Source organism: Myotis myotis, unplaced genomic scaffold (genome assembly GCF_014108235.1).
Source record: "Myotis myotis isolate mMyoMyo1 unplaced genomic scaffold, mMyoMyo1.p scaffold_m19_p_2, whole genome shotgun sequence".
Classification (NCBI taxonomy): domain Eukaryota; kingdom Metazoa; phylum Chordata; class Mammalia; order Chiroptera; family Vespertilionidae; genus Myotis; species Myotis myotis.
This window is the reverse complement of record NW_023416324.1, coordinates 53179958-53205490: the sequence shown is the minus strand read 5'-3', so window position 1 is coordinate 53205490 and position 25533 is coordinate 53179958. Positions and strand designations below refer to the sequence as shown.

The 25533-nt window shown below is 40.8% G+C and overlaps 1 protein-coding gene across 2 annotated transcripts in view; it reads right to left on the bottom strand.

Annotated features, from left to right (window-relative positions):
• Positions 1 to 25533, bottom strand: part of LOC118676383 (serine/threonine-protein kinase TNNI3K) — a 313120-nt gene that overhangs the window by 85489 nt on the left and 202098 nt on the right. For both annotated transcript variants that reach the window (XM_036350223.1, XM_036350224.1), the window contains 3 exons: positions 7687 to 7739; positions 7314 to 7366; positions 3599 to 3731 (listed from right to left, as the gene is read on the bottom strand). In XM_036350223.1, coding sequence (XP_036206116.1) covers positions 3599 to 3731; positions 7314 to 7366; positions 7687 to 7739 — 239 coding nt within the window. The remainder of the gene's footprint in view (positions 1 to 3598; positions 3732 to 7313; positions 7367 to 7686; positions 7740 to 25533) is intronic.

The window sequence follows — 25533 nt, the reverse complement described above, 5'->3', positions numbered from 1 at the left end:
AATACATACACATAGATCTGGTCAATTGATTTTTAAAAAGGTACCAAACATACTTAATGGAGATAGTTTTTTCAACTAATCATGCTGAAAATTGGAAATGTATATAAAAAACAAACCAGTAATTAATAAAAGAATAACAAACTCAACCAATACCTTGCACAATTTTTTAAAAAGGACCTCAATCTTGCAAATATAAAACTTAAACCTATAAGTTTTCTATAACAAAACATAAGAAGAAATCTTTGTGCCTATTGGTGAGACAGGAATATGTTGTTAGAATACACAAAAAATTTGACTTAATTATTGGTTAAGTAGATTTTATTGAAATTAAAAGTTCTGCTATTTAAAAGATATTGCTAAGAAAATAGGGAGGTAAGCCACTAACTAGAGAAAAATACTTGCAAAAAACATAGTAGATGAAAGAGTTCTACCTAGAACCTAAGAACCCTTACAACTAAATAATAAGGCAGTTTGAACAAACCCTTTACTGAAGAAAGAGATGTGAACAGCAAATAAACACATGAAAATATTATCAACATCATGAGTTATTAGAGAAATACAAAACAATACCACAATGATGTAGCATTATACACTTACTCTAGTGACAAATATTTTATCTTAATAATTAAAAAGTGCTGGCAAGGATATGGAGCAGCTGAGATTCTCATATACTGCTGGTGGGAATCCATAATGGCACAAACACAATTGGAAAAACTCTTACCATAAGATCTAGTAATCCATCTCATGTATTTACCTAAGAGTAATGAAACATCCATTCAAAGACTTGAGTGGTTTTAGCAATCTATATAATGAAGAACCAGGGTCCTAATGACCGAAGGCTTGACCAGACCGGAAGTCAGTGCTGGATTGCTATGGCAGCCCAGAACTGACTGGGGCCGCTGTGGGCACCCCAACCCAGCAACTGACTGCCTAGGGGGCTGTGGATCAGGCCCTGAGTGAGGCCTGCAGAGAGAGAGAGAGGCAGGGTCTGATCCATAGCCTCTGTGGCAGCCATTGATCAGAACTTGCCTCTCTTTCTCTCCCAGCCTGACCAACAGCCATGCCTCCATTTTTTCCCAGGCCTCCACCAGGGCTGTTGATGAGCCTGCCCTTCTGATCTGGCCCCGTTGATAGGCACAGAGACACTGACTGGCATAGAAACTGACCAATCAGAACCAAATATGGGTGAATGTAAGGAGCCAATGGCTGCCTAGGAGGCAGAGCTTTTGACACTGACTGGCATAGAAACTGACCAATCAGAACCAAATTGGCCGGCAGAGGAGGGCAGTTGGGAGCAAGATCAGGCCAGCAGGGGAGGGCAGTTGGGGGTGAGTTCAGACCAGCAGGGGAGGGCAGTTAGGGGCAAGATCAGGCCAGCGGGGGGGGGCATTGGGGGTGAGATCAGGCTGGCAGGGGAGGGGAGTAGTGGGCGAGATCAGGACAACAGGGGAGGGCAGTTTGGGGTGAGAACAGGCCAGCAAGGGAGGGAAGTTAGGAGCAATCAGGCAGGCAGGCAGGTGAGTGGTTAGGAGCCAGCGGTCCCAAATTGTGAGAGGGGTGTCCAACCACTGGTTTAGGCCCAATCCCACAGGGTCAGACATCCCCCGAGGGGTCCCTGATTGGAGTGGGTACAGGCCCATGCACGAATTTTATGATAGGCTGGCCACTAGGCACTTACAATATAATTTATTTAAAATGTATTTATGATTTAATTTGAAAAAAGGCCTCTAGTTTTATTAATAATATCCCCAAAGTGAGAATAACTCAAATGATCATCAACTTGTCAATGAATAAACACAATGGAATATCACATAGGAATAAAAAAGAATTAATTACTGATCAGTGCAACCACATAATTCTATTTATATGGCATTCTGGAAAATGTAAACCTATAGGCACAGAAATGAGTTTAGTGGTTGGCAGGGGCTGGAGGTGGGAAAAGTGGATTAACTCCAAAGAGGCACCGGGGAACTTTCTGAAGTGATAGAAATGCACTATCTTGTGATTGTATTTGTGGATATACAACTGTATATATTTATTAAAACTCATTTAACTGTCATCTTAAAATGATAAAACTTACTGTATATATACTTTAATAAACTTTGTTTTTAAAAAAGATTATCACAGTATAAATGATAAAGATGGTGGCTTGAGCTAAGATGGTGGTGGATGGGGTAAGTAGTGAATAAATTTAGATGTACGTAGGATATAAAATCAACATGAGTATATGAATGAAATGCCAAAGAATATGAGAGGGAGGAAGATGTATCTCTTTCTTATGAAAAATGCCACAATATGTCTAGCATTACTGGATTCTTTAGAATAAGTGCTTTTTTTTTTTTTTTTTTTTTTTTTTTTCCTATAGCTGCTGGTCTTGATCAGAATGAAAATTCTAAGGGTAAAGAGATAGCAGCAAGTCAGAGCAAGACATTACTAATGGCAATGTTGGTTTAATTCAAAATAGAGTTCTTACATCCACACTATAATAATGGTAAATACCATCATTTGGAACCATGGAAAAGTATATATAGAGAGATAAGGACAATTAAATAATCACTGTACTCAATACCTATGTACAGACCACATAATTTGTGAAAAGCTCTTCATTAGACACTATGCAGAATGTAATGAAAGAACATATGGTATTAAGGGGAAAGATACCATGAAAAGAAAATATAAAATGTGGCTTTTGCTCTGTACATAAGTGCTAATCTTTATTGTGATTCTGGTTAAGACTTTAACTTATGAGTATACACGTTTGTAAGATTCGTCTTTCCCTAAGATCACTTTTGACTTTATTCTTCTGATATATGGTGATAGGCTGGCCACTAGGCACTTACGATATAACTTATTTAAAATGTATTTATGATTTAATTTGAAAACAACTTTTCATGCATGCTTGGTTTTGGGGGATGCAAAGTCCTTAAGTACTTTGAGCATAATGGTGGACACAGTAAGTAAACACTGTGACAAGACCTGAGAGACTTCCAGATACAGTGACGAGACAGATGCAAATGAAATTTACTTTAAACCTCAAATCCTGTAATTAAATTCCCTACCTCCTCCACCTCCATGGACATAGTATATTATCAACAATATTAGGCTCACCCACAAAGCCCCATTTTTGGAATGTATCCATATATGTAACACCAAATTGTTAGGAAAAGTAATTCTCTTCTTGACAGGTTATTTTTATGTGTTGCTACTTTCAGCTCACCCCTCCATACACACTAAAAAGGCACTTTTGAAATCTAATATCAAAAGATAAGGATTGCACTGTCCACTTATTTGTACCTACATGTCACATGGCCATCGTCATTTGCTTGTTTTATTAACAACAGGTAAATTGAAGCACTGAACGTTAATAAAATATACCTACACTTTTGTGTGCCCATATCTAAAATCACAGAATTAGGTCATTATGTTTTTTGGATTGGGCATACATCTTAAAACAATTTGAGATTGTTTATTTACCTCTCACCTTGCCAACCCACCGAGAATACTCATTTTTTTTGGGGGGGGGGGGAGTGTTTCTTGAGATTATAAAAGTGCATGGAACAAGGAAAACAAGAGAAACTTTCATTGCAGCCTGGCTTACCTGGCTTGAGATGAGCAAATGGAATTTCGCCGGTGAGAAGTTCCCACAGACACAGAGCGTAGCTGAAGACATCAGCTTTGATGGTGTAGCGTGTGCACTGCGTGAAGACCTCAGGAGCCATCCAGCGGAGGTTCTGTGTGTGGAGAAACATCCACAGGTCACTTACGCACCCTGTGTCTAGTTCTTCCACTGTAGAACAGTGTTCTTCTTAGTGAGGACTTGCTTGTTAAGTGTTTTCCCAATATTCTCAAAAGACAAAAACGTAAAATAACCTTGACACTGTGCTACACTCAATTTGTCCAATAAATAATGTGTTTACTGTTGTTCCGTTTTTCAAAAGACATTTTTTTTAATCATCGGAAGATCATGAAATCCATAATTTTTTCCAAAAATATTGCAACAATAGGAATCATCGAGTTTCCCCGTTTCTTATTAAGTGATGATCGACAGCAGAGCTTTTGTTGTTTTTGATCATCTTTCCCCCAGAAGCCTTATAAGTTTCTGAATGGCGAGCCTTGATGTTCATCCAGGAAATCTATATTTCCCTCAGAGTGGATCTACACACTGTGGGAGGCACCGTCCCGCCTTTAGATCTGCAGGTTATAATTTAGGAAATCACTAAATGAGGCCCATAAATAGTACCCTCATGACTAAGGAGAGAAGAGGCCTCTGGGGAGTGCCCAGAGTATACTATGAAGTAGATTTCCCATGGGCAGGATCAGGTCTGTCTTACCTCCTTTGTTGGCCCAGACATGTTATTTCTGAATGCTGCTTGGGCAATAGCCCAGAAAGAAAGCCCATGCAATGTTACAAGTCAGTTTCTCTGCACAAAACTCTATCCTCATGTTTAGATGGCATTATTTACATTCTTTTCTCTTGCAATTATGTAGTTTTCAGTTTTAGGTATCTTTCCATTCTGAAATGCAAATGCATAAATTTGGTTTATTTGTGGCTTAGGCAACAGCTCTAGATTTTGAGTTAGAAGATGCATCTTCTAGATTTGGCTCTGCCACTATTTGGGGCACTCTGGGCAAGTCTCTCATGCTTTCAGGAATTTAGATTCCTCGGGGGCATAATAGGAGGAAAAAGCCCTTCAGCTCTAAAACCCCTTGGCTCCATAATCATAGCAACGAACTTCGCCAAACACCTTCTTTCTTTGTATTTCCATGGAAGGAAACCAGAATTTTTACTGAAATTCTGTGTGTAGTGCTGGCTGCTGGTAATTCTTTTGAAGTGTCTATCTTATTTTGAAATCATGCATAATTATAGCTTTCCAAGAACATCTTTATTCCGATTATGGTCCTCACATGCTATTCCTCCACAAGAGCTTTCAAATTCCAAATAGCCTCCTTTTATACAGGAGATTATGCGTTGTGTCACAACATTGCCTAAGTGGGAGTAGGCATACAGTACGGCCGATTTTTCATAGGCAGGTAATAGAGGAATCAGCAAACTTACTACATAAGGCCATATAACTGGTAAGAAACAAAATAGTCTTCACAATAAACTTAGAGTAGTGCTGTGCTTAAAGACTACACGCTGCTACCACAATAAAAGGATGTAACTCACTGTTGGTGAAATGCAATTCAATTCCATTCAATGAAAGTTTGTTTAGTCAGAGAATCTCAACTGGCCTCATTTTAGACTCACCTGAGGGAACTTTTAAAGGATACAGGTACACAGACTCAATACTAGGCCAATAAAATCAGAATTTCTGGGGACTGAATTTAAATAGTATACATTAAAAAAGTTTCCAAAGTGATTTAAATGTGCAACCTGGGATGAGAACCACTGTTTAGCTATCTCTATGTTCCAGGTACCAGATGAGGTCTTTGTGTCCTATCAAAAGAGGACACACTTTTCACACCACCCTGATACCCTACCATTTTCCTTGCTTATTTCACTCCAGTCACTCTGGCCTTGAGCATACACAGAACTCTCCTGCCTCAGGGCCTTTGCACTTCCTGTTTCCCCTGTCTGCACTGCTCTTTCCCCTACATGGACAACTCACACATCAGTTCTCTTATGGGATGTTATCTTTCCTTATCATCCTATCTAAAAGGCACTCCCATCACTTTCCTTTCATACATCTGCTTTGTTTTTCCTTCATGACACTTATCACCACTTATTTTGTTAACTTGTTCAGAGTCTATCTTTTTCTAGTAGGAACAAGAACTTTATTTTGTCTGCTCTAATATCCCCAGTTCCTAAATGAATGTCTGACACTTAGAAGGTGCTTCATAAATATTTACTGAACATATGAATGAAACCTAACTGGGGAAACCAACATGTATAATCCTACTTGGATACAATATGGTCCATGATGTTTTTCCTGCCTTTCTCTCTAACTCATCTCTCACTTTTTCTTCCTCACACAGTACATGCCAACAGTGCCAAGCTTATGAAGTTCTCCCAGGAAGTCTGATATTTCTCATCCTCCCTTATGTATTTGCTCATGTTATTGTTGACTCTGCCTGACACCCCCTCCTGTTTCTTACACATCTGGTTTACATCTACCCATCCCACCTGAGCTCCCATCACTATGTCACATCATATCACTGAACCTCCACACTGCTTTAAATTCCCATTCTCCTCACTAGAAAATGAGCTCTTTGAGATCAAGGACTAGGCTTTTACCCACATTTTGCATTCCTGGTGTGTCTGCAAGATGGTTAAGTGGGGTGTGTGCTGGAGCACAGGGAATTTGAGAGACCTTGTCATGGGACAGGAGGTCACAGAGGGGTCTGGGGCCAGATTGGGAAGGGCAGGAGGCTTCCAGGCAAAGGAATTGGGATGTTGGCCTGTGGGAAGTGGGCACTGTTGATGGTTTACAGGAGGAGGTAAACAGTTAAAACACAACACTTGGCTGATTTTGCAAAGAATGAGCTGGATGAGAGGACTGAGTTAGAAGCCTATTGCCATAATCCAGGAAAGAGAGGCTGAGGGCCTGAACTGAGGCTGTGGAAAATGAGAAACTGCGATGAACATAAAAAAAAAAAAGAAACAATCAGAAAAAATGATTGTGTAATGTGTCAGTGGAAGCAGGAAAAGGAAGGAATGACAAATTAACCCAAGCTTGGGTAACTAAAAAACACAGATACTCCAAAAAAGAGAAGTGTACATTTTTGGGGGATTGGGAGTATGAAGGAGGGGGCAGGTGATGAATTTAATTGCAGACATTTTGAGTACCATGATACTTGCTTCAGATGTTAAAGCTTATACTATTTTACTTAAACATTAATGCTTGGCTATGGCACCTATTGTCTTATAATGTTAAAGTGGAACATGAGTTGTCAATAGATGCTGATGAGCTACAAATTTTCTAGTGAATTACCTATTAAGTTTTAACTATACTACTTAATAAGGAGATCTGAATACGAAAGTCAATTATCCATGCCTGCCATGTACTTATCAGTTACATTTGAAACAAATTCTGTATTATCTTATTCATAACATTTTCCATATATATATATATATATATATATATATATATATATATATATATATATATATATATAAAATCTATTTTCTCCTGGGACAGACTTGAAATGGGTTCTTTGAGGGCTTACTGAAAATAAAAGCACAAAACATTATCCTGCCCCTGGGACAATGGCATTTCTTCCACTTAAAGCTGCTCTCAATCTCACTTCCTCTCATGCTGAGTGCACACATTTTAATTGTTTCACAATTTTAGGGAACACAAGCAGCAGCAAACCCCAGGTTGTTTTGTCATGTTGTCTTCATCCAGAGACTGTAGAAATCTTGATTCTGAGGGAAACAAAACAAATCCAGGTCAAAGAACATATCTTAAAACCAGGGTCGAAGATTACAGCTAAAATGTTGAAACCCTAAGAAACCTCTACCTTCTTTAACTTCTCAGTTCCTTTATTTTAGCTGAGGATATCCAAGGGGGAAAACTGAAAATAAATTATATACTTAACAAAAAGCAGGATCATTGAAATTTGAATGACTTAGAGAAGTGCAGTTGTCAGGGTGGAATCTAATGTCTGTCACACAATATGAGGCACAAGCTATGCAAGGAAGAAAGAAACTGATATCATTTGAGGAATTATACATAAAAATCTCACCTCCAAAATCTGCCACCACAGCATGCCCATCTTCATAGAGAAGAATATTGTGACTGTAAAAAAAAAAACAAAAAACCACACAACAGACTTTGAGTAAGCTTTATTTCCTAATCTGACTGGCCTCTCAAGGAGGAGGTCAACAGTAATCATTTGTTTATCCCAGAATCTAAACAAGCCCCAGAAGCTAACAGAGATCTCAGGCTAGTGGCTCTGATTTTTTTTAGTTTTCCAATTCAAAAGGAATATTTTAAAATTTGTGGTCATCTTATATCTGATTTTGAAAGTATACACAGTATCCTACTTTAGATAAATTTTCTAAAGTTGTCCAAAATACTAATTAGCTGAAGATCAGATTATTAGCTCTTTAAAGCTCATCTGGTAACACAATTTGGTTATAGGCAAAGAGTAAAGGCATTTGTGAGCATATTGGTGTCAGAGCCAGGGAGCCAGCTTGCCACAAGGACAGCTCAAGGAAGGGCCTGACATGAGAAGGACTCTATGAAAAATGTCTTGGCCGATACGTTTTTGCTACAATCTCAAGACATAGGAGTGTTTTTAAGGTCTGTGAGATAAAACTAGCTAAGTTACTTTTGAAGGTCTTAGGGAAGAAAAGTGCTTAAAGGTCATCAATGTTCTCCTTTTCAAATCAGAATTCAAGCTAAATAAAGAGTATCTTTTTGAAGAATTAAACCAAGGCTGGGACGACTCAAAGAGAGGTCATCTGTCCCCCAAACTAGTGACTTGGCTATATTCCCTATGCTGTACTTAAGAAAGACATTCAATAAAAACAAATAAATTAAAAGAAACTGAAAATACACAATCATGAGTTTGGAAGGGTAAAGGTTATAGTATTCATTAGTCAGCAAGTATTTATGAACCACCACTCAGGAATCTATAAATAAATATTTAAAATTCAGATAATCTTACATTTGGAAGAGACATCACAACTAACCTAGTTAAACCCTTTCAGTTTATAAAGGAGTTGTCTGAAGCTCAGAGAATGTGTCTATCTACGCGAGGTCATATAAGTAGCCAGTGGCAGCGAAGATACAGAAACCAGTTCATCTAGGCCCGTGGTCGGCAAACCGCGGCTCACGAGCCACGTGCGGCTCTTTGGCCCCTTCAGTGTGGCTCTTCCACAAAATACCATGTGCGGGCGCGCACGTACAGTGCAATTGAAACTTCGTGGCCCATGCGCAGAAGTCGGTATTTTGTGGAAGAGCTGGTATTTTGTGGAAGAGCCATAATCAAGGGTCCAAAGAGCCGCATGTGGCTCGTGAGCCATGGTTTGCAGAGCCGCAGTTTGCCGACCACTGATCTAGGTCACCATCTTAGATCTTAGAATAGTGCCTGGCAAATAGTAAGTGATCAATTAATTTTATGAATCATCCTTGTGTCATTACAGGCCTTTCCCCAAAGCATAATATTTACTTTCTCACATTATCAAGACACTCTGCAAGAAGCAAATGATGCAAGCCATAGATTCCATATTCAAGAGCATATGATCAGCTAATGAAAATGAAGATGAATGTGGGTAGTACAAGAATTTAATAAAACAGTGTAGATGTAAAAAAGAATTAGCTTTGAAGTGGGCTTTGAGGGACAGTCACAAACACTGGCGGAAAGCTGATCATGTACCAGGAAATTTTCTATATATTGAGATATAGTGGTGAACAGGCAAAGAGCTTGTGAGCTTATGTTGCATTGAATAGGAAATGAGGCAGAGACAAAGGGGAAAAGAAATGCAGGTTAGGGGACTCTCTTGGTAAAGGCCAAGAGAACGGAATATGTATAGTCTGTAATTAGAATAATAAGAATGTATTTACTAAGTTAGAGAGGACATGCTAGAGAATAATGGGGGCAAATTGAGTAGATGAGGTGTTGGATTACAAGGGAATTTGAAAGCCAGGGGAGGAATTCTTGACTTGCTACAAGGAGATTGAAAGTTTTTAGACATAGGGTGTAATGCTCTGAAAGTAGAGACTAGTGTAACAATTTTGGGTTCTAGGTACCAAAGGAGGAAAGCAAGGGGAGAGTGTCTGGTCTTTAGGTAGTATCATTTGGTCTGGTCCTGCCAAGGCAACTGAAGGTGGGACTCAAAATTCAATAAATCTGGGAGCATTTTTCATAGCAACATAATTTTTAAGTTGATAATTTTGTATGGCCCTCAAATGATGCTATGAATACCCAAATGGCCCTTGGCAGAAAAAATGTTTCCCACCCCTGAAAATAAGAAGGTATAGTGAAAAACAAACAAACATAAAAATGATAGGGTGAATTCATGAAAACATCTGAAAGGAGTGTCTAAATCTTGGGGCAGCTTAGACTTAGAGGGGGAAGAAAGAGAACAAATACCAAGGATTGCCTTCAAGTTCTCTAGCGTAGAATTCTTAAGCCCAAAGCAATAACATATCCAATTAGAAAGAGTTGTCATACCAAAAATCCTGTGAGTTTTTATGAAAAGGACAGTGGCTGACTTGGGAGGCTGAGGAGTTTGACTATAGTCAATGTTGTGTTTGTCAAGGTTGGATTCACCAGATATATAACTATTCTTTTTCATCATATTAATCCGCAACAGCATTGGGTCATTGGCATTGGGGTTGATGTCACTTACGGAGCTGAAACCAGCTATGACAGTAGGAGTGATACAATTATTATTAGTGATAAGGTCAGGAGTCTATTGCTGAGCTATGTCATAAACTGCAAGTTTTTTGAGAAGAGTGAGAATAATGAAAATTGTGGGAGTGGTGGGGCAGTAACAGAGTGGGCGGTCGCGAAGACAGAAGGGAGCAAATATCTCATGATAGCTTCCTGTGGGCAGGTACTGGTACTTTTGAGATTTTTTCCATTCCTCACGAGCTCACTATGTGGTTGGTATTAGCATATCTAGTCTCCAGATGGATAATTGAGGTTCAGAGTGGTTAAATCAGATGGCCAGTATTACAGCTGGTAAGAGGTGAAGGTAGCATTCAAATTTCATTCTCCAAAGTCTGCCCTTTTTAGGAGAAGCTGACTCCCTGAGGACTGCTACAACTAGATATAGAGGCAGAAATTCCAGAAACTCTGCTTGGGTGAATAGAGGCCTACCAGCAAGTGGCCCAAATGCCTGTGTTCAAAGTATAACTGTAAGGTCATGAGGACGAAGCTGATAAACTGCATGGAAATAAATATAATACCTCTGGACCACAAGTCACATAGCATGTCAGGAATACACTTCCATCCTCCCAGAGCATGGTTGGTGTGCCAATTGTAGGTGAATGAGGCACAGTCACTAGGAACAGAGAACTTGCTAAGTGACCTGGGAAGGACACCAGACACATGAAAAGTGTCAGTGCCATGGAGATTATCATTAGGATCAGAAGAGAGAAATAAAAGAAAGATGATGCACATTCTAAGACTTTTTCTCCCCGAGAAGACCACCTGGGGTGTTCATTTTTATCTGTTTGCTTTTGTATAAAACTCTGGAAAGAGACAGTCTTTTGTTCTGTATGGCACTTTATGGAACATCTTCAGGCATAAAACATTTGGTGGAAACAGTCCTTCCTGTGAGACAGACTCATTGGATATGAATTTGATACATTAGCAAACCTTTCAGTAATTGGTTGAGTTAGTTCCTTAGCCCAAGTCTTACCACCTGAGAGGAAAGACTCCAGGAGAAGTAAGGGGCAGGAGATGCGAGGAAATAGGTTACACTGAGGAAAGGAGAACACTGGTGAACAAATACTGTAATACACAAATATGTACATACTAGAGGCCCATTGCAGGAAGATTCCTGCAAGAATAGGGCTTCCTACGGCCAGAGCGAAGCAGAGAAGGGAGAGAAGCCCGCCTTGGCAGGCTTTGCTTCCATCTCCGCTGCCTCGCTCCCTCCCATCTCCACTGCCTCGCTCCCTCCCTTCTCCGCCACTTCCCTCCCTCCCTTCTCTGTCACTTCCCTCCCTTCTGTCTCCGCTGCCTCACTGCCTCCCATCTTCACTGCCTCGCTCCCTCCCATCTCCCCTGCCTCGGCCCCCTCCCTTCTCCATCACTTCACTCCCTCCTGTCTCCGCTGCCTTGGTTCCCTCCCATTTCCACTGCCTCATTCCTTCCCATGTCCACTGTTGGGGGCCAGATGTAAGCTAGCAAGGTCCTTGCCCCTGAAGGGGCTGGCAAGGCTGGGACCCTTACCCACACAGTTTTCCCAGACTTGTTTGGATGGCGATTATCAGTAGAATGAGAGCAACATTTGTAGAATGAGAACAGCCTTTCATAGCTTACCAAGAAGTCTGTAACTATTTACTGAGATATGCTGTACTGAGAACTTGTCCTTCTGCTGTATCTCTCCCTTAGAGATTAAGAGGAACAAAGAATACATTCCTCTTGACCTCTGATTCAGTGTGCTGTGTATAAATAGGATTGTATAGCTAATAAACTCACTTCAGTTCATCAAGAGAACTGGGGTCCTCCCGACCCCGCTTTCCCGTCTTTCTTTCTTTTCTCAATTCCCACCTCCCTGCCTCAGCCCGGCTCAACCCTGTCAGGCAGGCCCTGACAGTCCACCACCTCGCTCCCTCCTATGTCCACCACTTCGTTCCCTCCTGTCTCTGCTGCCTCTCTCCCTGCGTGTCTGCTGCCTCAGCTCCACTTCTGTCTCCACTACCTCAACTCTGTTCCCTTCTCCACAGCTTTGCTCCCTTCTGCAGCACTTGGCTTCCTTCCACGCTGTCTTCAGTCTTCACTCCACGCCTGTGTATGCAAATTAACTGCCATCTTTGTTGGGTTAATTTTCATATAGCTCTGATTGGCTGGTGGGCATAGCGGAGGGATGGCCAATTTGCATGTTTCTCTTTTATTAGTGTAGATAGATAAGCTATGCCCACACACATATGTACACACACCTGCTTTCACAATTCTCAGGAAACATTGTTAAGGGTGAATGCCACTGATGAAAGCTCTCCAAATAGCAGTAAGTAGTGGTAAGACCATTATAGAAAGTGAAATAGATAAAGGGCAATGAGTCCTTAATTCTTACAGTGATTTTCATCATTTCTGAATTCAACATTTGATTTCATCTAAGTGCATAGAATTTTGAAAGTCCATGCTATTTGGTAATTTGTAATTTCGTTGTGTCAAGTGAGGCTTGAGCTCAGAAACAAGTTGCTGAGAAGAATGTGCCAGGTCAACCTTGCAGCAACAGCAGCTCAAAGGGCTTTAGTGCTGCCTCTGGTCATCCTGCATTTTAGGAGAAATGATGTGCTAGGATGGTGTTCACCAGTGTGGGGACATGCACAGGCTGATCCTTCCTGCTGTGAAGGCCCAATTCTGTGCTAGAAATGGCAGTGTATGCATTCAAAGAGACCGCAGTCTAATTGGGAATGAAATACAAAGTAAAAGGTGGGAACATCACCACCACACATAAGCTAGAATTTAAAGTGTTTTTCACTGTGAGAGACATAGAAAAGAATACAATGACTATAAGAGTTAACCCTGAAAAAGGTCCTTAATGAAGTAGAATAAAGGGTCTTAAGAGATAGGAGAGACAGGAGATAGTATGTAGGACAAAAAACTAGAGTTAAAATACCTGTGTTTTTTGTTTTTGTTTGTTTGTTTTTTGCTGCTACTAGTCCTGTGATTTTGGACAGATTATAATACTTTAACTTTCCGAGTCTTTAAAAATTATGACAGGAATGAAGGAAATGAAGAGATAATGCTTGGAGCTTTGTAAATGGTGAACTGCTAGGTAGGCACTGGTTATGACTAATACACATGCGATCTCCTTTGCAGAGTGTGTGTATGACTTAAAGGCAAGTGCGCTGTGCAAACTGTAAAGCTCCCGCTTAGACCTACAGAGCTTCTTCCTTTCCCTTCACAACACTCTTACTGCTTTGACTGAATGACCGCATTTCCCCTGAAGGAACCTTTGTTCCCCTGACTGCACTGATCTGCAGGATTTGGACTTGGCTCCAGCTTTGTCTTTTATCATGAAGCATGTGATTTGAGTCAATTGTTTATGTAACAGAATGGAGTATTTATTTCTCTGAAGTATCTGCCCCTTCCAGATCACTCCACAGTAAATTCTTTTAACCTTAACAATACATGCACTTAGCAGAGTACAAAATATAACCGAAAACAAGATTTACTTCATCCAAATAAGGAAGGGGACTCAGTCCATGCTCTGACCTTCAGTTCTTTCTTCCACAGCAACGCAGTTCACTTTCAGAGAAGAATAAGCCATTTTCAATGTGTGTGTGTGTGTGTGTGTGTGTGTGTGTGTGTGTGTGTTCAGTGTTTTCTCCAGTTCTCTTTTAAACAGAAGTGAATGGAAGTTATATTCTGCTGGTTCCTTGCGACAAAAGAAAATTTTCTCCAACTCAGAACTGAATTAATTTAATGAAGTCATTATGTAAGCATCATGACTCTTTTCATTTTAATTGCCTGTATTGAAAATTTACCTAAAGTACTCAAATGATTCATAATCAGTTGGTTATGCACTATAGTCAAATACTAATTGTCACCATTAATCAGGTTGGCCTGATTATTAGACCATTTTCCAATTCTGATTTTCTCCTAGAGCTGGACTGAGGTTCACTGTGGCCTTAGGAGGATCAAGGTGACTTGCTCCTCTCAATCTGTTACCACCAAGGGGTTGTTGTTTTGAAGTCACTTAAAAAAACCTGCATAATATTATTTTTTTTCTGAATTATAGAGCCATGTAACTGCCTTGCTACTAACAAACACTGGTTTAAGGGCACTGTGGCCAGCTTCTTGGTGTTCTTATTTGAATGGATGACAGCCCTAGAAGTGTAGCCGAATAACAGAACACTCATGCTCCCCAGACTTCCCACAAGCCTCTGTTTTCTGATTTGTGCCTGAAGGTGATTAACTTACATGATTAAAGACACATGGCTGTCAGCATGCCTGGAAGCATTCCAAGGGTTAAGTCAGTGGAAGCAATTAGGCTTCATTTTCAATCTCATCACACTGTGAAAGTCATTAGTTTACAAACACATCTGCCTGACAAGCAATCATTTTGACCTAATGCTGAGGAGTCCCGGATCTGCCTGCTGCCACAGCTTTGCCCATGTTGCTACGAGATGATCCAGAACTCCATTGCTGCTTCAGGCTTCTCTTGGGAGTACCATCTTCTTGACCTTCAGCATAGCAACCACACTGCTCTCTCCTCCTGAGCTACCCTTGAACCCCTTCTGAACACCTGCCACTGCCACACTCACTGGGGTCTCTTTACTTCTGACTATGAGACGCCCCATTCCTTGCACTGCTTCCAATTTTTTCAAGTGTAATGTAACCAGGCCCTTGAAATGCAGTGCAATTCACATTTACTTGCCTTAGAGATTAGTGCCCATTTCCTAAAAAAATGCTTTCAAGTCATCTAGATCAGCAACTTGTACACACAGATATAGTTTTGTAGTCTCTCTTTTTTTGGTATCTTTCTATCTCTGCTTCTTACATCATGATGAAAGGAATTTTAGAGACAAAACAGGCAGGTTTAGGGAATAAAGAGGGCCCATGGGAGAGGAATGCACATGTGAAGGGCAGAAATAGCTCCAAGCTGCCAAAATGCTTAACATATTTTCATAGAGGATAGGGAAAAGTCATAGGGTACAGGGAAGAGGGAAACATATTTTCAGATAAGATAAAGGAGTGTTGCAAGATAAGAGGGAGAGAAATAGGGGGGTACCACATGGGTTTTGACCTTTGGAACTGATACTATGTAGTAGAGTGATCAATGAGGAAAGCACAGGGGTCCTAGATTAACAAAGGTCCAATTAGAAAGGGTCATATTCATACAAAGAGCTACAGCATATATAATCTGGAGACAAAGGAACACGAGATAGATTTTTTTAAAAAATTTTTTCCCATTAGAGAGAGAGGGATAGAGCAGATTTTCCCATTTGGGACCCCTCCCGAGGTAGTTTGTATATGCTTCCAATAAACTTGCACATTTTTTACTAAAGAGATGTTAGTCCACGAATTTATTCTTCAATTTCATTGGACAAGAATCCATGAGAAGTCTGCACCCCGAGCCCCATGTTTCAATTATTAGGTAACAAAAAATAATTAAAGACTCATTATCTTCATGAGGCATAACAACTGGAAGTACTGGGTTTGAGCCCCAAAACATGGAGATGGCACAGCTGGGTCTGTAGACCTTATTGATATTCCTGTATTATGTATGTTATGTGGTGATCAGACCCTCAGCAACCACTTGAGGTTCCTCACAATTTGGGCTGTACACAGAAACCAGGTAACAATTGTGTCAGTAACATCAGAAAGCACATGCTTTGCTTCAGAGCCAAATAAAGCCTCTACCTATATCCCTGACTCTCCTTTGTACCTGAGGGCTCAACATAAACTATTACTCCGGGACTATGACCACAACCAGAGGATTTTTGGTTCCTCTTCCCCCGTAAGAAAAGGGAGGCCTGTGAAACTCTGTTTTGTAAATCTGATGTCATCAGGGTGCTCACCCCTCCTTGCCAACAGCCAGCAGAGCCCGAGCCTAGGTTTCCCTTTGAATCCCTTTGAAAGCAGTTCTTCATGGACACTGAGACCTGTAGTTTTAATTCCACATGTTTCCAGAAGGCAGCCCCGTTTTGGCTGCATGCGGACTGATTGAGACACCAGCCCTCGGCTCTAGTAAAGGCATGCAAGGGCACAGCCATGCGAACCGGGCAGGAGTCCCCCGATTCTTTCTAGAACAGCAGTACACAGATTTCGAACATAATCTAGGTAAGAGAGAAGGAACTGGCCAAAGCCCCACATCATGAAACTCTAAACACTGAAAGCCTCATTTCAGTCAAGTCTTGGAAGCCACGGAAACAGAAAACTCCAATAAATGCAAAGGATTGCAGAACCTTGACTTTTCCTAAAACAAACTTCAGTCTGTCAGTTGAAGTATATTTGAAGGCTTACCTCTAAAGCTACAGGATTTGTCCCACTGCCAGTGGGATTGAAGAGGTGGATTATAAGATTTGTTTTGCAGTTAAACTCATTTATTGATGGTAATGTGAAAAAAAATTCCTCACTCTTCACATACTATTTGCTCAGCACCATGAAATGCAACCTGAAGAGTGAAAATGACTGAATCACACACACACACACACACACACACACACACACACACACACTATTGATTGTGAGGTTTCCAGGAGTTAATGCCCTAGAATTAACAAGCAAGTATAATTGTCTTTTCTAAGTATGGCTACAGTTATTGCTTATCTTTCTTAGGTATGCAAACTGCAAAATGGAACATTGTTGAATGCTGAAGTAACTATCAAGAATGTCACAGGAGCCCTAGCTGGTTTGGCTCAGTGGATAGAACATAGGCCTGCAGACTCAGGTTCAGTTTTGGTCTAGGGCACATGCCCAGGTTGCGGGCTCCATCCCCAGTGGGGGCCGTGCAGGAGGCAGCCAATCAATGACTCTCTCTCATCATTGATGTTTCTATCTCTCTCTCCCTCTCCATTCCTCTCTGAAATGAATAAAAATATATTTTAAAAAAAGAATATCACAGGAAACACAGCTATGTATTCATGGTACATCATTTGTTCTACATTAATTTGAAATTGAGAAAGGGAGGACAGATATTGAAAAACATCATATTGATTATATTTTCTTCACAGAGTCTAACATTTTCCTAAAGTGTTGGGACCATGGGTAAGCAGAGGGTTTTCTTTTCACACTATTGGTTGTGACACCTCTGTGTGGGTGGATCACAGGATGACAGTGTGCGGAAATTTTCTCCCACAAAGCGCATAGTCAAAACTTTGAGGAATGAAGAAAATGACAAAATATGTGCTACTCAAGTGTTGAAAAGAATAATTAACTAGTCTTATCACTAAAAAAGTCACAAAACTCAAAGCATCAAAGACGTGTCCAGCTTTTATTGCTCAGCTATTACCAAAATAGTGCTTTCTAGTGATGCTTCTGAATACTGGCTTTTAGAAATACGAGAACTATGCAAACCCCATGCTGTACATAAGCCTGCAAATGTATTGGACATTTAGCTTTGACAACAGAACACAAGCCTTCTAAAACCAAACACCGACGGGAAAATAATATGAATGTCCATGAAGCAGAAACATAGGTGACCAAGACAAACAGGAGGTATAGCAAGTCATATTTTAGAATTCCAAGGGAGATTAGAAATCAGTAAATGATCTCTTTATAAAGAATTTTTTTAAAAAAATATATTTTTTATTGATTTTTTTACAGAGAGGAAGGGAGAGAGATAGAGAGTTAGAAACATCGATGAGAGAGAAACATCGATCAGCTGCCTCCTGCACATCTCCTACTGGGGATGTGCCCGCAACCCAGGTACATGCCCCTGACCGGAATCGAACCTGGGACCTTTCAGTCCGCGGGCCGACGCTCTATCCACTGAGCCAAACCGGTTTCGGCTATAAAGAATTTTAAGAGCTTTGTTTTTTGTCAAGGTCACCTCATGGATCTCCTGACAAATAACAATTCTTTTCTTCCTGCATCATGTACTTGCTTTTCTCTGATTTCTGAGGTCCCAAGCCTGTCCCCAGCCCTGTTAAGTGTGGAGATATAGATGCTAAAGGTGTCAATCACTTTTACCAAAAAGTGTCCTAGGACTCTTCTCATTTCCATTTAAGACCATTATAAACTGATGAACAAAAACAGATACAGAGGCAGAGCAGCATCAAACAGACTGTCAAACTACAGCGGGAAGGCCGGGGAGGGTTGTGGGTAGGATAGGTAAGAGATCAATGGAAGGACTTGTATGCATGCATATAAGCATAACCAATGGACACAAGACACTGGGGGGTAGGGGAGGCCGGGGGAAGGTGTGTGGGAGGGAAGGAGACATATGTAATACTCTTTGTAATACTTTAAGCAATAAAATAAAATTTAAAAAAAGAAAGAAACCGGATCCAACACTCACTCTCAGGCAATGTACTATGGGCCTTCTGGGCGTCTATTTTACAGTCGGACACAAAAGGTCTGTGACAACCTCGCATCTCTGCATAATCGTATTAAATGCTCGACACTGACAGGGAATAAAGGAACACGGAGATAGAGAGGGGAGAAGAAGAATAGACATATACGTACAAAAAAGCAAGTGAAGAAATCCCGTGGGTTCAGCATGGCAGACACCATTGATACAGCGTGTGCCAAGTTTCCTGTGAAAAGACCCAGAAGTGGATGTACGTGTGTCACACAGAGGAGAGCTGAGCTTAAAAATAACAGCCGAGAGAAAAGCTTTATCAAAATGAAGGTTTTCCGCATGAAGTCGAGCAGCCCAAGACTTGGGCGACTCCAGGCGAGCCGGCGAGGCGGCTCTATCTCTGACAAGCAGAGGCTGCGCTGCTGCGGGGCTCGACCTCTGAGGACTGTCCCCTTCGAGCCTCTCCATGCGTCACAAATGAGTGTTTAAAAAAGCAGGGCTCCGGGGGCATTTGTGTGCAGCCTTTTGGGAAGCAGGGATTTGTAGGTAACTCGGGAAAGGAAATTGCTCACCTGCTGGCCTACTCTGAGGCTCCAGCTTTCACTGTGGTTTCTCCATCACACCTCCCCACCCCCACCCAAACCTCTCAATGAACTCCGAGGGACTAAATGGCCCTGTGCCTCTGCAAAGGGACAGGTTAAACATGTACTTAGCCCCACATGCCTTTCATCAAGGACACTTGAAACAAACAAGGAGTCTATTTTTTAAAAACTCGCTGAACTATTCAGCATCTCTTCAGTTGCTGAGAAGAGGAGCTGTTGGGGTTTTTTTGTGTGTGTTTTTTCAAGACACTAGAGTCTATGCTTGTGAGATAAAAGTATTAGTTATAGAAATGTAAGGTACCAACCATGATGGGTTAGGGCTATTTTACTTCTAACCCTTTGTCCATGCTCTGTGACTATCCCCACAAATACCCACCCTGGCCGCTTCCTCCCTCTCTTCTTCCCTGGTTCATGTGGTCTCCTCCAAGTTTGAATTCACTTTGTTTCCTCTAATTAATATTCCCATTTTTCACCTGCCATCGAGTGAGTTCTTCTTATCCTGGTTTTCACAGTGCTGCTCTCCAATGAGATAAAACTCCATAGGAGCAAGACCCCTAGGGGCATTATTGAAACTTGTACTGAATTAAAACTTCTTCTTTGCTGGTGGGAATGCAGACTGGTGCAGCCACTGTGGAGAACAGTATGGAGTTTCCTCAAAAAACTAAAAATGGAACTCCCATTTGACCCAGTGATCCCACTTCTAGGAATATATCCCAAGAAACTAGAAACACCAATCAGAAAGGATATATGCACCCCCAGGTGTGGGGAACCGATATAGGGTTAAGCCTTGGACTGACCTGTTGGCAAAGTCACAAACAAGTCCCAGCTTAGAGGGCACAGTCCTCTTAGCATAATTAGGCAGCAGCAGAAAAAAAATTTTTTCTAGATTTAATTTAGTTACAGGATATTTTTTCTTACATGGTATTTTTCTACTACCCAGGTTCATAGCAGCACAATTTACAATAGCTAAGATGTGGAAATAGCCTAAGTGCCCATTAGCAAATGAGTGGGTTAAAAAACTGTGGTATATCTACACAATGGAATACTATGTTGCTATAAAAAAGAAGGAATTCCTACCATTTGCAACAGCATGGATGGACCTGGAGAGCATTATGCTAAGTGAAATAAGCCAGTCAGAGAAAGATAAATATCACATGATCTCACTCATTTATGGAATATAATGAACAACATAAACTGAAGAACAAAAACAGATCCAGAGACAGAGAAGCATCGATCAGATCGTCAAACCTCAGAGGGAAGGTAGGGGAGGGTAGGAGTAAGGGGGAGAGATCAACCAAAGGACTTGTATGCATGCATATAAGCATAACCAATGGGCACAGACACGGGGGGGGGGGGGAAGGGCATGAGTGGGGGGTGGGGGGCGTTGGGGGGGATAAGGACACATATGTAATACCTTAATCTATAAAGAAAAAAAAATAAAAATAAAAACTTCTCGATACCAGAGGAGTAAAGGGCAAGAAAGAATGGGAATGATGAAGGGATTTTATAGGGTAGTTATCTCTAGTGGCAACTTTTCCTAAATTCCATAGAATTGAATTCTGTATTTACTCAGACCAGATTGTTGTTTCATATTTTCTGTAAAGATCCAAATTTGCAACTCACAATAAACTCTATGAGTCTGAAGACCTTAATTTTCCTTTTTTAGTCTTATTCCAGGCAAATGCTTATGTCAGCTTCCTATAAAACCAGCACATACCCAGCATATATTTGGTTAATATTTACTTGCACTGCTGGCTATTGTGCAGGACCCAGAGAAAGCTTTAGAACAAAACCACCTTTCCAGTAAAGATAAGGACCCGAGATGAACAAACACTCCTCACTCTAGCCCTCCAATCCCTGACTGACACCAATTAGCCTCTGCCTGGAGCTCTACTCACCCCATTGACACGCCCCCCAAGGAAGTCCTAGCCCGGCCTCAAGAACAAGCTTAAGTTCTCCAGCCAGTGTGGCTCAGTAGTTTAGTGTCAACCTATGAACCAGGCGATCACAGTTCAATTCCTGGTCAAGGCACATGCCCTGGTTGGGGCCTCAAGCCCTAGCAGGGGGTGTGCATCGTTATTGATGTTTCTATCTCTCCCTTCTTCTGTGAAATCAACAAAAAATTATTTAAAAAACAACAAGCTTAAGTCTTGCCACCTTTCTGAAACCTCACCCAGATATTCTAGCCCACACCAATGACTCTGAGACTGACTGCTCATAACACTATTTTCAGCTTCATATATTCGCTACTTTGTATATGCTCCTTTTTAAAATTTTTCTATGTATCATTTTCCTCAGTTAGATTAAAATCAATCTTAAACCACTTTTTATCCTTTGCCACCTAGGACTTGGAAAATTATAGCAGCTCAAGAAAACATTATGGTGGTGAATAATCAATATAGTTACTGATACAACATCTGGCAGTTTTTAAAGAGGCCCTCTGGACAACATTCCATGTCTCTCCTCCTGTTTATAGTCAATATTCTTGAAGGGCTTTCTTACTCTTACTGCTTCTACTTTATTGACCACCCCTTCTTCAATCCACTGGTCTCATTTTCTCTCTACCACTTCAATAAACCTTCTTTCCAATGGACTCTGTAGCCCTTGTACCATTTAATATCCTGAGTCCTCCTCCTTTTCTTTTCTTTTTCTTTTTTTTCTTCTTTTTTTTTGACCAAAGCTTGCTTCTCTTCTCTTGGTGTAAGATATCACCATGAATCGAGTTAACCAAATCTAAGCCAGAGAATCATTCTTTATTCCATCCTGTTCTTCAACCCCCTAATAAAATCAGTCACCATGTCCTATCGGTCAGCTTTTCTAATATGTCTACATCTGCCCAATTGTGCTTTCTGCGCATTGAGCATTTATTCCTTTTAGGCAAGTCAATAAACTAAGAATATATTTATTGTATATCATTTGTAGAAAAGAACTACCTGTAGGATATCTCCTTTCAATGCTAGTTCTGGTAATTACAATGGCAAACATTAATGACAAAGAAAGAATCTTAAGGGCTGCAAGAGAGAGACAGAAAGTTACCTACAAGGGATCTCCCATTAGACTATCTAATTATTTCTCAACAAAAACACATCAGGCCAGAAGGGACTGGAATGAAGTATACAAAATGATGCAAAATAATAATAGTAACACATATATCACAATGTGATAAGCATAGTTCTAAGCAATGTATGTTAACCACATTAATAGCTACACAACCCAATGAGCTAGATGTAATTATTATACCATTTTAAACATGAATAAATTGAAGTTAAATAACTTCCAAAGGTAACACAGTTATGTACTTTGAATTCCTCCTCTCATTTGGTCTCTGCAGTAGCCTTACATGGTGGTATTAATATTTCATCTTATAGCTGAGGAATTGAGGCTGAGAAGCTTAAAATGATTTTCCTAAGACATTTGTTAAAAGTGTCAGAATTAAGATTAGAATCCACATCTAGTTGGCTTTGAATTCATTTACTTTCCTCCACAGATGGTTTAGCAGGTCACACAGAATGGTTAAGACAAATTAAATTAAAAATTATGGCCTAAATTTATAATCAGCCACAAGAGTTTAGAAACATTGATTTTGAATATTGTTTTTAATGGAAGCAAAGAGAATGAGTTATTAAAATAGCGAAGTCTGTAAGTTAAAAAAGTAAGTTCAACAAAGGACAAAAATAATGACTAAGGAATAAAGGCTAGAGAAAAACAGGGAAGGAAAAGGGACCAAATAAAGAAGAGAGGAAGAAGGGCAGTGGGGGTAAGTGTGGTGGTGTTGGAGGGGACCTATGGGATCTGAAGAAGGAGCGAAGCTGAAGCATGAAAGGATGAACTGCCCTGCTAGCGTTTAGAAAATCTAATGAGAATGTGTTAATAGAAAATGTGACATATGATTCAATAGTTCAACAACATGCATATTTCATGATGTTGGGCTATATGTGACTGAGTTATCCATGAATCTACCAGTTGAAAGGAAGCCAAAAGATACCCAGTGATTTTACTCAAGTTTACCAACAGCTACCAAGACTTTGCATTCAGCATGGAAGTGACAAATGATCAGTATTCTAAAGACATCTACAAACTATCAAGCATGCTGCAGACACTTTATATTCTGCACTTACCCAGCACTGCAGAACATTTTATTACTAAAAGTTTTAGTAGTTTTGTTTTTGATTTATGTACAGCTTTTATTTAACTCAATGATGATAAAATTAACAAGTCTTATATAGGTTAGTCACACACCTTATATAGTCAAGGAAACACATGCAAACACCAGTTTGAGTGTCTGGCTTCCAGGAGATGATGATTCAGAGTGACCCCAAATGCAGGCCCTTGTAGGCTGGCTGGAGAGCATTGTAAACAGTGGCACAAGCAAGGGATGGGGAATCAGAGTGTTTTTGTTAAAATATCAGTTCTGTCACTTAACCAGCTAAATGACTTTGGGGATGGTTAATTTACTGAGCTTCAAATTTCTCTTTTGCATATTTATTTTAAAAAATAAAGATTAAATAAAATAATACATGTGAAAACATTTATGAATATAAGCCTGACTAATAGTGTCTCCTCAATAAAGAAATAAAAAAAATGAAGTGTCAGCATCAGATAATTAATTAGTTGATTTCTCATAAGACCAAATAAGGATGAGGATTCAAAAAATAAATGATACATTCCTTACATAATAATAACAAAATACACATGTCTGAACAATCTTAAATAGAGCAAAAGGACAAGTAAACAGGTAGAAATTACCTTACATCTTCTAGAAGATGTGCTAATATCTTATGGTTCCAAAGATTATTAGTGAGCACATCTCAAAAGGCTTTATTTAGCCCCAAATTTAAAAAGTCCTTTCTTAGGAGGAGCAGGTTCTTAAGAAGAAGTGATTGAACTTAATAAATAAAAAGCAAAGAAATCGAGATCTCCTGTTTCTTCCCCGACTTGCATGTTCCTCTTGGTCTTTCTGATTTTGTTGGGAAAGAGGTTTTCAGAAGGTTGCTCACTAGAGAGTTTGGTGATGAGGAGGACATTCAATGAAAGAGAGCTGATGGGTGGTAATCCACACAGCAGGCCTGAGAAGGCCCAGCCGAAGCCAACCTCTATGACATGACTTATATCTTTACTCCTGTCAGCTTTTATTTAAAATTTATTTTATTTTTCTTCATCACCATTTATTCCCCCATACCCTCTTCCACCTCCTGCCACGCCCACCCCACAATCACCACACTCATGTGTCCATGAGTTCTTTCGCATCTTTTTTCTTTTTTGCTCAGTCCCCGCAACCCCTTACCAGAGCTGTCTGCCTGCTTTCTACCTATGAGTCTGTCTCTATTTTGCTCGTTAGTTCAGTTTGTTCATTTGATTCTACATGTGAGTGAAATCATATGGTTCTAGCCCTTCTCTGACTGGCTTATTTCACTGAGCATGTTTTCCAGGTCTATCCATTCTGTGGCAAAGGGTAAAATTGTCTTCCTTTTATGGCCAAGTAATATTCTATTGTGTAAATGCACCACAGCTGTTTCATCCACTCACCTACTGATGGGCACTTCGGCTGCTTCCAAATATTGGCTATCCTATATAATATAGAGGTAATATACAAATTAACCCTCACACCCTCATAAGATGGCTGCCTACGACCAGGCCAGCAGGGGGGTTAGTGAGGGACGACCAAACAAATGAACAAGCAGGCTGTGTGGGGTGACCAGTCCAGTAAGGGGGCAGTTAGGGGAGACCAGGCCAGCAGAGGGGGGCAGGTGGGGGCAACCAGGCCAGCAGGGGGGGGCAGTAAGAGGCGACCAGGACAGTGGGGGGGTCAGTTAGGGGTGACCAGGCTGGTGGGGGGGGCAGTTGGGGGCTACCCAGGCTGGCAGAGAGGGTCAGTTGGGGGTAACCAAGCTGGCAGTGGGGGCAGTAAGGGGTGACCAGGCCAGGGGGGGCAGTTAGGGGCAATCAGGCGGGCAAGCAGAGGCAGTGAGGGGTGATCAGGCCGGCAGGGGGGGGCAGTTAGGGGTGATCAGGCCAACAGGCAGGTGAGTGATTAGGAGCCAGCGGTCCAGGATTGTGAGTGGGATGTCCGACTGCCGATTGTGAGTGGGATGTCTGATCCCCAGGATCGAGCCTAAACTGGCAGTCGGACATCCCCGGAGGGGTCCCGGATTTGAGAGGGTGCAGGCCGGGCTGAGGGGACCCCCCATGCATGAATTTTGTGCACTGGACCTCTATTTGTAAATAACACTGCAATGAGCATAGCAGTGCATATATTCTTTCAAATTAATGTTTTGGGTTTCCTGAGATAAATTTCCAGAATTGGAATGCTGAGTCATAAGGCAGTTCCATTTT